This window comes from Chlorocebus sabaeus, chromosome 8 (assembly GCF_047675955.1).
Source record: "Chlorocebus sabaeus isolate Y175 chromosome 8, mChlSab1.0.hap1, whole genome shotgun sequence".
Lineage (NCBI taxonomy): Eukaryota > Metazoa > Chordata > Mammalia > Primates > Cercopithecidae > Chlorocebus > Chlorocebus sabaeus.
In genome coordinates, this window is record NC_132911.1 from 93,745,896 (window position 1) to 93,760,851 (window position 14,956).

General features: G+C 34.8%; 1 protein-coding gene across 2 annotated transcripts in view; it reads right to left on the reverse strand.

Moving 5' to 3' along the window:
• Positions 1-14,956, reverse strand: part of NBN (nibrin) — a 49,946-nt gene that overhangs the window by 9,219 nt on the left and 25,771 nt on the right. Inside the window, exons 9-13 of one of the 2 annotated variants that reach the window (XM_008001042.3) lie at positions 14,022-14,151; positions 10,558-10,830; positions 8,522-8,969; positions 3,117-3,188; positions 1,451-1,603 (exon numbers count right to left, since the gene is read on the reverse strand). In XM_008001042.3, the coding sequence (XP_007999233.3) occupies positions 1,451-1,603; positions 3,117-3,188; positions 8,522-8,969; positions 10,558-10,830; positions 14,022-14,151 (1,076 nt within the window). The remainder of the gene's footprint in view (positions 1-1,450; positions 1,604-3,116; positions 3,189-8,521; positions 8,970-10,557; positions 10,831-14,021; positions 14,152-14,956) is intronic. The other variant, XM_008001043.3, reaches the window with a different exon arrangement.

A 14,956-nucleotide genomic window follows, 5' to 3' on the forward strand; every position in this document is an offset into this window, starting at 1 on the left:
CCGACTTCAGCCTCCTGAGTACCTGGGACTACAGGCAGACATCACCACACCTAGCTAATTTTTATATTTTTTTGTAGAGAGAGGGTTTCACCATATTGCCCAGGCTGGTCTCAAACTCCTGGGCTCAAGACATCCACCTGCCTTGGCCTCCCAAAGTGCTGGCATTACAAGTGTGAGCCACCAGGCCCAGCATGACTCGGAGATACAAAAAACTCAGACAAATTCCTGTATTAGTATCAATCCAGTTAAACACCCTCCTATAGAAATTTTGAATTGGATTTCTTCTACAGTTTCAGGACAGATTACTTGGTTAAGGATAGCAGTATTTTTAAGTATTTTAAGTATTTCCAAACCACTTTCCAGAAATTTATATCACTTCATACTTCTTCAATTGTTAATACACCACTCTGTGCCAATAGTAAACATTACTGTTGTTTCTTTGTAAAACTATAAAAAAAGTATTTTGAATTTTATGAGATCTTGTAACACAATATTAAACATGAAGTAACCATGTAGTAAGAATGCCTTTGTGCTATTCATGAACCTCAGATACAGGGTGAGAAAAAGTGGGTATTAAACAAAAAGGTATCGTGGTGCCATTTAACTGGAAGATATTTCCATTTTCTGCTCTAAGTAGAAGAGATTCTTCCCATCAAATGGAGTTCAGAACCCTTTAGATACTATTATAGTAGGTAGGAAACTAATTTAACTGTGAAATGTTAATATTAAATGCTCACAGTAGAGAGAAAAACCTCTACTACCTCATAGGCATGACAAGATCATGTTACAGAGGAAAGTAGTTTTCCACAAAAACTACTTTTGAGTAATTACTGTACTCTGATCAAATGGATAAGTAAAGGTCAGCAGTCAGAAGTAGGTCTGGAGCAAGAAGCAAATGTAAGACAACAAAAGAATACCTACTGGATAGAAGTCTTTTTTTAACCATTACCAAAAAAATAAGTATCAGTTCCTTAATGAGCAGAAACTCAGGTCTGATGATCATACTCAGCATACATATTTATATTGTGTTTTATACATAAATATAGACTATAGTTTGAATTATTAAATATGTTCAGTTATTTTAAATACATTTTAATCTTCATAAAGTCCTGAGCTAAAGAACCCTCTTAGGGTAGTTGTAGACCAATATTAGACTAACAGAGAAGATCCTGTGATTATCAACAAAAACTTTCTGCTTAAGGTAGAGAAAACCAGGTAAACAGCAACTTGCAAAATATTCAATCTTGATGAAATCTATTTCATTCTAGGTGTTCAATATATTCATTAACTGTAAGTTCATGTCCTTCCTAGAAGAATTTTTTTAAGCATTTTAAGTAGAAGAAATAATATCAGTTTTCAACATAAACTGCTTTTATTTTTGTTTAGCATCATTGGTATCTCTAAAAACATTTCAAACACTGACCTGTTGTGATACAGCTGAAATACCTACCTTTTTGAATTTCTTGAAATTGTTAAGTTGACCATAATCATTTATGCCAGATGGATTTCTGGAAGTAGAGTTTTCAATCACCAGTGATCTAAATTCAGTCAATAACAGCTTTCTTGGAAGCATCTCACTATCAACCTGAAGTTTGTCATTGTTCTTAGATGGGGTTAAGATGGATAGGTAAGAAAGAGAAGCAATAACAAAGAAAAGTCACTTGTCATTTGGGAATCTATAGAAAAAAGTTCAAATACCTGAAAAAATTAGTAAAAATGTTTTATTTCTCATACCTGAATTTGTATTTGGAATCAAATCATATCTAATTCAAAATCAGAAAATTACTTACTCAAATGCTCTCTAACTTTGGAAACATTTATACTCATCTGTGATAGAAGGCTAAAAACTGTGAAGTATTTTTAACCTAGTAGTTATTCTAATAAATATCATCTCAGTAAATAATTTACCTCCAGATATATATTTGACATAATATCTCAGCATTGTCTGCTTTTCATTAAAATTGTACACTGAGATTATAATATACCCTGTTCTACAGATCCTCATCTACTTTTCTTAAACTTTTGGGATTGTCAATAGTTTGTATTTTTTATTACTCTTAATATCTCAAAAAAGTCAATCATTAATTCTGGACATACTATCTCATTAACTGACAAGCCATTTTTAATTCAAGATTAATGGCTGTTAAATTCGCCTGAAGAGTCCTTCCTGTTATCCTTCAATTGCTGGATGAGATTCTTGGCTTCATGTCATTTACTATTAACTAGTCAGTTACACATCAACATTGTTACAGCTGCTTAAGGCTGACATCTTAGTTCTTTTAACTGCTGTAACTATGTAATTAATATGCAAGTTGCTAATAGGTCTAAGATAAAAGCAGTCAAAAAGGAAAAAAAAAATGGGGAAAGTCAGAAGAAAAGGTTCATCTGATAGTGACAGAATGTAAACAGCACATTATTAAGAACAGCCTAAACTTTTAGAAATATTTCCCACCCATCACTCTATCTGATATAAATCCTGCTAGAAAAGCATCAACCTCATTTTATGGAGTATTTGAGGTTCTTAAATGTGAAAATGACTTGTTCAAGGCCACATATCTAAGGAGTAGAAGGCAGGGAATTATACCCTGGCTTCTCTCTATACTCTTCACTGCATCATGGTTATAATATAATCGATCCAGGCCGGGCACGGTGGTTCACGCCTGTAATCTCAGCACTTTGAGAGGCCAAGGCAGGCGGATCACCTGAGGTCGGGAGTTTGAGACCAGCCTGATCAACATGGAGAAACCCCATTTCTACTAAAAGTACAAAATAAGCCGGGCCTGGTAGTGCATGCCTGTAGTCCTAGCTACTTGAGAGGCTGAAGCAGAATAGCTTGAACCCAGGAGGTAGAGGTTGCAGTTAGTTGAGATCACACCTTTGCACTCTAGCCTGGGCAACAAGAGCAAAATTCCATCTCAAAATAAACAAACATAAATAAATAAATGAAAGAAATAATAATAATAATAATAACATGATCGACCCATTTCTAGGCACAATCATGAAGTAAGCCAAAATTAAGAAAGAGAAATAATCCAAAGAATGTAAAATGACAAAAACTGATGAGATGACAGTCTCTGTAAGCCAAATCTGTAAAAAATTAATAAAACGTTTCTCACAGATATTTCTTCTTTAGTTGACCACAGTGATCCTTCCTTGAGTTCACGTTTCTTCCCAATATCATTTTCTTGCTAAAGAAATAAAATAAAAAATACTGTTCATAGGAGTTATAAAATGGTACCTTTCTATCACTTCTTAACTTTTTGAATAAGATGAAGTGTTAAATGGTTCCTTTCTAAAAACTTGAGATATTCATGTTATGTATAACCAGGCATTTGGCTTTCAACTGCTTTCCAAAAGAAATTATGAGATGAAAATATATGTTGAAAGAGATACTGTAGTATCAGGGCAAAGAATTGTAAGCAATCTAAATTCATATAAATCACATACTTAGAGAATATTTAACAGTATGGGAAAATGATTATAAGTAAATTAAAAATGACTAAAAAGTTGCACTAATAGTCTGCAAAATAAAATGTAAAGAGAAAATACTAAAATATTAACCATGGTTGTCTGTAGATGGTACGATTATCAACAAACTGTCAGTTTGTTTTATTTTATACATGTCTGTATGATCGTGTATTACTTTTATAATCAAAAAAGAAACATTTTAAAAGAATTCAAGTTTACAATAGTGTCTTAAATCATACTTAAAGAAGAAACAGGTATTTTAACTGTTTAAGATATTTGTCTGGAATAAAAGTGGACTGCCTTGTATACAGTCACAGTATCTTTCACATTAACATGTCTGGATCATGTTCTGGATGAAACAATATTACATAAATGGGTAATGAAAAATGCTTAACTTGAGATACAATTCTCTTGGATGCAAAGTGGGGGACCTAACATTTTACATCACATTTTCAGTAATACAGCAGTAAGTCATGAAAGTTTTAAAAAGGAGGTTGGAAAGGGCAGAAAAACAAATGTACTTTGTGCTTGCCTACAGAGTAAAGAGGATATTTTAATCAATAGGATTAAATGTATGTTTCAGGCCTATCACGTGCCATTTTACTTAGGCTGAGTACTTTCACATAAAATTTACAGAAAGTTGTTAACACAATCAGAACATTTTAGTCCCTTTATACATGAATACAAACTCCCTTTACACACCTTTTCCCCATCCTGCCCTACTCTCTCAAAGTTGCTCTTCCTCCTGAAGTTTTGATTTTCCAACTCAGAGAATCATAAAACCTACCTAGATACTCAGACTATAAGCTTGGAAATTATCTTTTATCCTTTCCTATCTATTTATTTCCCAGATAAGCAAATCACCAAGTCTTGGGGATTCTACCTCAATGCCTATCAAACTTCTCTTCTCAAACTGCCTTTCATGGTAGATGTCCAATGCCTACGATAATGGAGTAACTGAGTGAATTACACAGTGAAAGCTGACAAAAGAACAGTCAAAAGAGCATGGTAGACCTGTGTTTAAGTCCCAGTTGTCAAACCTAGCTATGTGACCTTGGCAAGTTACTTAATAACTCCCACTGTCAGTTTCCACACGTGTTCAATAGGTGTGTTTAACTACTGCATTGTAGAGTTGCTGTAAATATAATAAAGGTATCCAATAAGTGGTAGCTATTACTACAGGATACTGGAAAATGCTATAGTTTTAAGAATTTACTAATGAGTATTGAAAAAACGCTAAATAAAAATGCTTAACTTGAGATAGGAGGGTGGAATGAAGTGAAGAGGAAATATACTATAGATACAGGGGATGCTGTTAAGAAGAATGTTAAGGATCTTGAGTCAGTTTTGCATTTTATGGAGACTGTGAAACTGAAAGTAAGGCCAAGACACAGCTATCTATGCATAGCTATCATTCATATAAGGATAAAATCCTAGCAGGAATATTAAGCTAATAATTTTCCATTTCAGCTGATAGGAAATCTTACAGACATGCTATAATCTAAATTTAGATCCAAAAACAGAAATGACAGCTCTACCATCAACATCTTTTGGAAAGTGCCTTTCTGAAATATAGCTAAGGATTCCAACACCAAAGAGAAGTATCACATATTTTGCCTTCAAAAAGTTGCAAAAAAATTAAAGGATTAAGAAGTATTTTTCTCTTGACAGTCACTTCTGTAGCTAAAAAAATTAAGCACCAATTCCTTTAATTCATGAGATTAACAAGGACTTTCAGACAAATTCTTAAAATAACAAAAATAAAATAAAACAAACCCACATTGAGTAAGGTTGATGGATTTTATCAATGTCAATTTCCTGGTTGTGATACTATGCTGTAGTTATGCAAGCTGTAACAATCAGGGGAAATTAGGTAAAGGGTTCACTGCATGTGAACAATTATCTCAAAATAAACAGTTTTTAAAAATAACCTTACATTGAAAACAGAAACACTTTTGTACCTATTACAGATTCTTACTAAAAATATTATAGTGCTAGAATACAGTGATTTAACCTGTAGTAGTCAATCCCGTGGTATCCCTGGGGAATTGGTTCCATGACTTCCCATGGACACCAAAATCCATGGATGCTCAAGTCCCTGATAAAAAATAGCATAAATTTTGCATATAACGTAGGCACATCCTCTCATATACTTTAAATCATCTCTATAATACTTATAATACCTAATACAATGTAAGTGCTATGTAAATAGTTGTTAGGTAGGAAACAATAATTTTTAAAATGTTTGCACATGTACAGATGCATTTTCTTTCCCAAATACTTTCAATCACAAGTTGATAAAATCAGAGGATGTGGGACCCCTGGATACAGACGGCCAACTGTATCTCAATTACAGATACTGCAATTAAACTGCTATTCTCTCTCCAAAAGCCTACTACAACATATTTTGTACTGTAATTTTCATTTAGAATGTCATGAATTCTGAAACAGTAAAATAAAGGAAAAGTGGAATTATGCTATAGGATCACAGGGCAAAATAAAATAATTATATTTCCTGATACAATTATACCTCATATAAACCTTACATATTAAATGAAAGTTCTGGTCTATGAAAGACTGTTTGATGGCTCCCATGTCAAGGGTGTATAGTGCTCAGTTCTTGTCTTTCCCCGTCTGTGCTCTAACGCCCAGTGCCCTGAGTGACATAAGCCCTGGGAGAATGTGCAGTGAAAACAGGTCTTCAGGAAAATTAATTAGCAGTCATCCAGGATGAGCCAAAGAGAGCTGTTACAAACTAAAACCACAACTATCTCCAGACAGATTTGTGGCCACCCTAGCAGTGGACTAATCTGGGATGGAATTTAAGGGAAAAAAAGGGGGGTGGGGGTAGCTACTTAAAAAAAGATTAAAGTCACTTTGGGAGGCCAAGGTGGGCGGATCACGAGGTCAGGAGATTGAGACCATCCTGGCTAACACGGTGAAATACTGTCTCTACTAAAAATACAAAAAATTAGCCGGGCGTGGTGGCAGGCACCTGTACTCCCAGCTACTAGGGAGGCTGAGACAGGAGAATGGCATGAACCCGGGAGGCGGAGCTTGCAGCGAGCGGAGATCACGCCACTGCACTCCAGTCTGGGCAACAGAACGAGACCCCGTCTCAAAAAACAAAAAAAGATTAAAGTATGTACTAGGACAAGAAGACTAAAGAAAATAAGAACATGTCAGAGAAAATCAAAGGAGAAAAGAGCACAGCAAGGGAAATGCATTTCCAAAGCTGTGGCCAAAGTAATGTAAAAAGTGCCTAACTTTCTGAACACCTACCTGTAATATTAAGTAACTGAATACAGATTCTGAAACAGTCTGGAACTAAAGTAATAATGTAAATCCATAATGCAACAGAATAAAGATAGCTTTACAAACATATGTAAATGTATTAAACTTAGCAAATGATGTCTTGGATTTCAACAAATGTCACATTAAACTAATTTACCTAGCTCTCCACCATAGTAGAAATTGATACAGAAGTGACTTATAGAACATATAAATCTCTTGTTTCACTTAGTGCTTCTGTGAAATGAAAGCAGTCTTAAATCCTTCACAATAAAAAAAAAAAACCCTCTGTCTCTGAAGTTCTCACTCTGGCTGCAAAATGGAATCCGATAATTCAACATTCATTCTCTCTGTCTTCCTTAAATACAACTCTTTATCAAGCACAGCAATGTGCCAAGTTTAAAACATTTCCAGACTCTTCTAGACTGAGGATAGAGAGTGGCTAAATTATATCCAATTCTGGCCAATAACAAAAGTTATTAAGTTGGGTTTCTGAGAAAGCTCCTCAGAAAACAGGCAGGAATTCAGCTGGAAAGGCCTTTACCCTGTCCCCTCATCATCACATTCTTCCTCCCTGGAAAGTAGACTTGATGGCTGGAGGTATCCTCTCAAAGAGCAGAAAGACAGACACCTAGTAAATTAATACCATGGAAAGCAGCTCTGATTATCTACTTCCAGGCTACTTTTATAGGGGAAAAAAGATTCTATCTTATGGAAGCCACTGATTTTATAATTTTTAAAAATATCAAAGGAATTCTTAGCTAACACAATGAGGGAACTTATCCTGGGAAGGAAAATCAGATATACTGAATGAAAATCTCTGGGGCTCTGGCCTGGGAATCTATATTTTCAAAAAGCTTACCAGCTGACTCCAATGCAGCTGGTCCACAGAAGGGCATTTAGGATCACTCAGAAGAAGTAACAAATAATGGGGATACCCTTGCCTATATGAAGATAACAATATACAGGCCAAATAGGACATAACGTTCTGTTTTTTGAGGAGTAGTTATATATTTATAAGGTCCTTGATAAACTGTAGGTTCTCAACTGCTTAGCTAATAAACTATAACTTCCATTCACTTAATCCTATCCTTTCGCCTATTCCTGTCCTTATTGTACAGGTGTTATAGGAGAGGATTACCACAGCCATGAATGAGTGGAGCTAATGAAACCATGTTGGAGATCAGAATATTAAAGTTTTACTTCATCAGGTCTGTGCTCTCATCTAAAGAGCTACCAAATCTATAGCCAGATCAACTTACTGATGTATATAAAAAAGAAAATAATCTGAGGTGTTTTCATAGATCAAAATAGGTAAGACAAATTATCAACATTCATGAAAACAGACAAGGACATTAAAAAACCTAAATGAAAATGCAAATTCCTAGTGATGTTATATCCTAAAAATTTATTGAGTAGATACTTAGTTTTACTAACTTCATCTTTCTGTGCCTGTTTCTTATACTGAACCATCTCCTACACTTATCATCCCAGTCAAATGTCTTTTATAATAGTATAGCCTAATTTGGAAATCTATTAAAACAATCTTATATGAAAGTTTAATTTGTGGTCATTTATTTTACACTACTGAAGAATCACTGTACTTTTAACATTTACCATTCACTTTATCAACCTACAAATTCCTATAGTACTGAGTGTTAAAAACACTAATGGATGCTCATACTGTCAATACAAAATCGAAAGTACCTGTTAACATTCTAAGCTTCTATGTACTATACCTCTCATTTAAAATGTTACTTACAGATACTTTGCTACTTTCTGGTACTGCTTCATCACTGAAAGCATCATTTGTTTCTATATCCATCCTTGGCCTTTTTCTAATATTGACATCTTCCTCTTGTTTTTGAACTTTCACAACAGTTTCTAATTCTGGTTTTGTGTCCTTGAATAACTGTTCCAATACTTCATCTTCTATGGCCACATCATCCATTTCTCTTTTTTTATTTGATCTTAGCTTTTCTGAAGCATGAGATTTACTGGCAGAATTTTTCACACTGGATTTTAAATCTGTATCTGTAAATAAGTTATCATCTGAGTTTGTGTCCACAGGCTCATTCTGAGATAAATGCTGCTCCTTATTTTTCCATAATGAGGGTGTAACAGGTTGTGTTTGTTCTAAAACAGAACAAGACATTTCTATTCTTGCTGATTTGCATGAAGACATTTCTTGATTTTCTTCATCCCTTTCCCTTAGATTTAAAAAAAAAACAAAACAAAACAAGAAAATGAACACAGCTAAGTAATCTTTTAGTTTGGCAAAATTCATCACTCCCTCCATTTAGTTCACAATGTACTCTTGATTTTATTAATTAACACTATTACTGGAAATCAACAAATAGACCTTTGAAAACAGTGCAGAACTCACATTTCTGCTGTTTTGATAGAACTGATGGACCCTGTGGCTAAAGCAGTATAGTGATGGCTATCTTCTCTGCTTAAGTTGCATTAGTTGATAATTACAGGAAAAGGTAGAAAAATATAAAAACACAAAGAACATGTTGCCAGGAAACAGCAGCTTACTTTACAATGTAGTAAGGTTGTGGGCAGGGAAAATTACTCTGGGAATATAACCTGATGGGTTAATGAGAGATGGATTTAAGATAGTAAGTCAGAGTGACTAAATCTACAATAGGGTACTGACTATATACTGCAAATGCTATGTGAATATATCACTAAAAGTTTCCTATACAATACTGTATCATTCATTCAATAAATACCAAACACTTTATGCAAACTGCACTAAGCCCATAGAGGACACAAAGACCTGGGACTCTGTTCTCCAGGAGTTTATTGGATTCATGTTGAACTAGAATAGTCAACCCAATGTTCTATTAATACTAATTTAATGCCAAGGTACTGGACAAACCAACCAATCAAGAGGTTTTTGTAATAATTTAGGTGGTCAGAATTTGAACCTGGCAATAGATGGAAATGGAGGGATTGACAGACACTGAAAATAACAATCAAAAACACTGATTTCAGGAGCCAGAGGACAAAGAGTCAAAAATTGTAACAATGTAAGCTATTTTACTAAAAAAAAAGAAATCACATTGGGTGAGAGGACAGAAAAAGGTTTTAGGTCTATTACTGGGGAAACAGCATGAAACCCCTGTGGAAAAGAAGTAAAGCTTAAAGGAAAAGTTAGGGCCAAATATGTTGATTGTCAGTAATAAAGTCTCAAAACCTGAAGGTAGAGTATAAAGAGCAGTAGGGGGAAGAAAAGAAGTCTTCCAAAGTTCATACAGAAATGGGAGAAATAACATCATCTTTTCTGAGAAGCTTAACAGAGACGGTACAAGACAAAAGGCAGTAGTAGCTAGAGGAAGAAACCAGCTCAAGAGGAGGTTTTCAAAAATAAAGGTGAGATTGAACTTTTGAAAACAGAAGAAAAAAATCTAGGATGATCAATATATTCAAAATATGGAAATTGAGAAAATAATTGATGGAATATGGTATTAGAGGGAGTGAGAGTGGTTCTCAAGGAAAACCAGCAGAAATGTGATTTTAGAACTGAGATGGGAGCTTAGTTCTTATTGAAGAGAATTGCGGCAAGGAAAACAACATGTTAAGTACATGCATAGAAGGAGATAAAGGAGAATCTGTCTAGTGGCTCTAGTGAAAGAGATCAGGGACATTTCTGAGAGGGAAAGGGGTCAAAAAGCCGCAGCAGAAGTATACTTAATGAGAACAGACTAAAGACAATACCATTCTACAACAGGATAAAAAAACTTTCATATTTTTTTTCCAGAGACATGAGAGAAGTTATCAAACACAGACCTTTTTTTGGTAGACGGCTGAAAGTAGTTTCTGATGGAGTTGGTCTGCTGCTGCTGAGAAGCCCTATCTTTACTTTTATTTATACTTGGCAATTTAGTTGGTGAAAGCTGATAGTTTGGGATTCTCATCTTAGCTAAAGTATTTGATACCATACTATTATTATTGGAGCTTGTTTTGCAGGACTCCTTTATAGTGGGTGTGTCTTGTGAAAGCATTCTGATTTTTTGTTCCATTTTGGAGACTTTCATTTCTTTCGGCCTTTCACTCAAATCCCTGTAGAAAAAGAAATGAATGCAAGGTAAACAATCTAGTTTACAGCAACTTTAATATAGAAACCAAGATCGTTAAATAGTTCTAATGTAATATAATTTTAAAAGATAATTTTTAGACAAAAATACACTGAATATATTTTACCATCCCAAGAAAGCAATTCCTTTATTACCTAAGCAAAGGATGATACCTTACTCTTCTTCACCCCCTAGAGCACATATTGGTGCTCTACTATAGACGACTGACAAACACACAAAGAATACCAACTGAGGATAGCCTATTATAAGTTAAACTAGGTAATAATCCTAGGCAATTTCCATTTTGTTTAAAAATTTTTAATTATTCCCACATAAAATCACTATTATTATGGTACTTTCATTATTATTTACTATTATATTATAGTACTTTTTTATTAAAAATGATAAAATCAGAATAAAATCACATACAAGATATTCAGGTCACTGTAAATGAACTGATATTATTATATTTCAGTCAGAGGGCAGGCTCTAGGATAGAACATAACTCTAGATTACCAGAAAAATATTTTAAACACACATCCACAGAGTATACTTTTACATACTTTTTACTTTTACAAAGTATGGTTAAATTAGACACTGCCATTGCTATTCTTATTTTACAGGAAAAAAAAAAAAAAGGTCAGGCTGTCATTCAAGCAACTTCCAAAACCTTAACAATTTCTCTTGAAAAAGTTAAATCTGGCCTCAATATGAGTGTAGCAAAAATTAAAATAAATATGGTTTAATATAGTGGTATCTTAAGTATCTTAATATGAACACTTCATTATGTAATATTTAAAATAAAAAAACATACTGTTATAAATAGAAAATAACAAATAATATAAAAGCACTAACCCCTTCCATTCAAACAAACAAAATAAAACCCCTCTTCAGATAAAGAACCACAGAAAAACTATCTTTATGGACAACTATTAACTATTTAAATAGCTAGATAGACACATACAAAGTATCTTCAAAATTACAAGTGATATTCAAATATAGGCAACATCATACAATACAAATACATGTATTTCAAACTTATCTCACCAGTTACAAATAAGTTGAACAACTCTTCCCAGTCATCCATGTACATTTGCAAGGAATAAAAAAACTATCCTAAGACAGGAGTTGCCAAGCTACAGCCTGTAGGCCAAATCTGGTCTGCCACTTATTTTTATAAACACAGTTATTAGAACACAAAACTTTCAATTACAGTCACTGACACCATATAATGATATTTCTGTCAACAATGGACTGCAACATATGATGCTGGTCCCATAAGATTATAAAGAAGCTAAAAAATTCTTACCACCTACTGACAGCACAGTGCGACCCATTAAGTGTCTATGGTGATGTTGGTGTAAACAAACCTATGTTGCCAATCATATAAAAGCATAGCACAGTAGCACATACAATTAGGTACAATACATAATACTTGATAATGATAACAAATGACTATGTTACTGGTTAATGTATTCACTATATTATACTTTTTATCGTTAGAATGCACTCCTTCTTTTATATATATATATATAAAACTTTAAAACAGTCTCAGGCAGTCCCTTCAGGAGGGATTCCAGAAGACATTGTTATCATAGGAAATGATGGCTCCATGTATGTTAGTGTCCCTGAAGACCTTCCAGTGGGACAGGATGTGGGGGTGGAAGACAGTGATTGCAATGATCCTAACCCTATGCAGGCCTAAGCTAACATGTATGTTTATGTCTTTGTTTTTAACAAAAAAGTTTAAAAAGTAAAACAAAATATAAAAATTTGAAAACAGAAAAGCTTAATGAATAATATGAAGAAATATTTTTGCACAGCTATACAATATTTTAAGTGTTTTAAGCTAAGTATTATTAAAGTTTACAGAGTACAAGTTACAGTAAGCTAAGGTTAATTAATTATTGAAGAAAGGTTTTTTGTATATAAATTTAATGTAGTCTAAATGTAGTGCTAATAAGGCAACGATCATGTATAGTAATGTCCTAGGCCTTCACATTCACTTACCACTCACTCACTGACTTACCCAGAACAGCTTCCAGTCCCACAAGCTCCATTCATGGTGTCTTCTTACACAGGTATATCATTTTTTATCTTTTATACAATATTTTTTCTGTACCTTTTCTATGTTTAAATACACAAATACTTCCCATTGTGTTACAATTGCCTACAGTATCAATACAGTAACATGCCATATACATGTGTAGCCTAGGAGAAATAGGCTATACCAGCAGTTCCCATCCTTTTTGGCAACAGGACCAGCTTCCTGGTGAGGTTCTGGGTTTACCGGTGTGGGGACAGGGGGGGAAACAGTTTTGGGATAATTCAAGCATATTTATTGTGCACTTTATTTCTATTTTTATGATGTTGTAATATATAATGAAATAATTATACCACTCACCATAATGTAGAATCAGTGAGAGCCTTAAGCTCGTTTCCCTGCAACTAGACAGTCCCATCTGAGGGTGATGGGAGACAGTGACAGATCATCAGCCATTAGATTATCATAAGAACCTAGATCCCTCATGTGCACAGCTCACAATAGGGTTTGCGCTCCGATGAGAATCTAATGCTGCCGCTGATCTGACAGGAGGTAGAGCTCAGGCAGTAATGCGAGCAATGGCGAGCAGCTGTAAATAAAGATGAAGTTTTGCTAGCTTGCCCGCTGATCACCTACTGCTGTGTGGCCTGGTTCTTAATAGGTGATGGACTGATACTGTGGCTGAGAGATTAGGAACCCCTGGGCTATCTATACTATATAGCCTGGCATATAGTACTCTATACACATAAACATAGGTTTATGTCAACACACTGTTCAATGTTCACACAATGCCGAAATTGTGTAAGGAAGCATTTCTTGGAAAGTATCCTTGTCTTTAAGAGACTACGTATTGTCTCTTGACAAAGACCATATATCATCTATGGCCACTTTCATCCTACAATGGCAGAGTTGAGGAGCTGGGATAGAGATCAACAGTCCCCAAAACCGAAAATAACTACTCGTTGCTCCTTTACAGAAAACCTGCTGACCCTTGTCCTAAGATATCATTTTCCCAGGGATCCCACTCTCCCATGCTTTCTCTCTCAAGAGACAACCTGATAAAGGTATTACTTCCTGAATACACTATTTATTGATAGAATAATAACAATAGTTTGGTGACAAAGAAGCTTTACCATGTATCTGCTTGCTCTGATTCTGTGTCAGCTACGCATGTTGTAGCGTTCACTGGGGCACTTGGCATTAGTTTTTCATCAACTGACAAGCCTTGTGAAAGGCTTGGTCCTGGAGTTGTTGTCTTTAATCCTGTAAATCACACAAATAGGAAGAAATAATCACAACTGCGAGATACAAGATGAACATCTGGTCACTTAAAACTGTTAGACTATGCTATGCTGAGGGGATTAACTAGGGAATACCGCACATGGTTTTCTCCAATGAGTGGCACCAACAAACACAACACAAACAGTCTATAAGCAGCCTGCTGGCATCTATGACGGGCTTATCTAAACCAAATCATTTTAAAGCTACATCAGACCCTTTGTGCTACAGTATTATCAACTGAAAGAAAAATAAAATAAGCAAATTCTAATTCAAATTATCTTTTAAGTCAGTGGGCCAAAAAATTACATTTGTTCCCCCACAGAAAGTATACACACCCTACCATCTATATAAATCAGAATCAATGAGTTTTATTTTCATAAGGAATACATTATTTGAAACAAACCATGTAAAACCATCTTAGACATAACCTTTGGCTACTCCAGAAAACCATAATGATTACCTCATCTTTTTATTTACCAGTTCAAGTGCCACCCTTCTGGAATACTTTTTTTTTTCTTAACACTTTTTAAATGTTCATTATCATTATGATGATTATTATTATTATTTAGACGGAGTCTCACTCTGTCACCAGCCTGGAGTGCAGTGGTGCGATCTTGGCGCTCACTGCAACCTCTACCTCCCAGGTTCAAGTGATTTTCCTGCCTCATCCTCCCGAGTAGCTGGGACTACAGGTGTGCACCACCCCGCCCAGCTGTTTTTGTATTTTGTATTTTTAGTGTCACCACGCTGGCCAGGGTGGTCTCGATCTCTTGATCTCATGATCCGC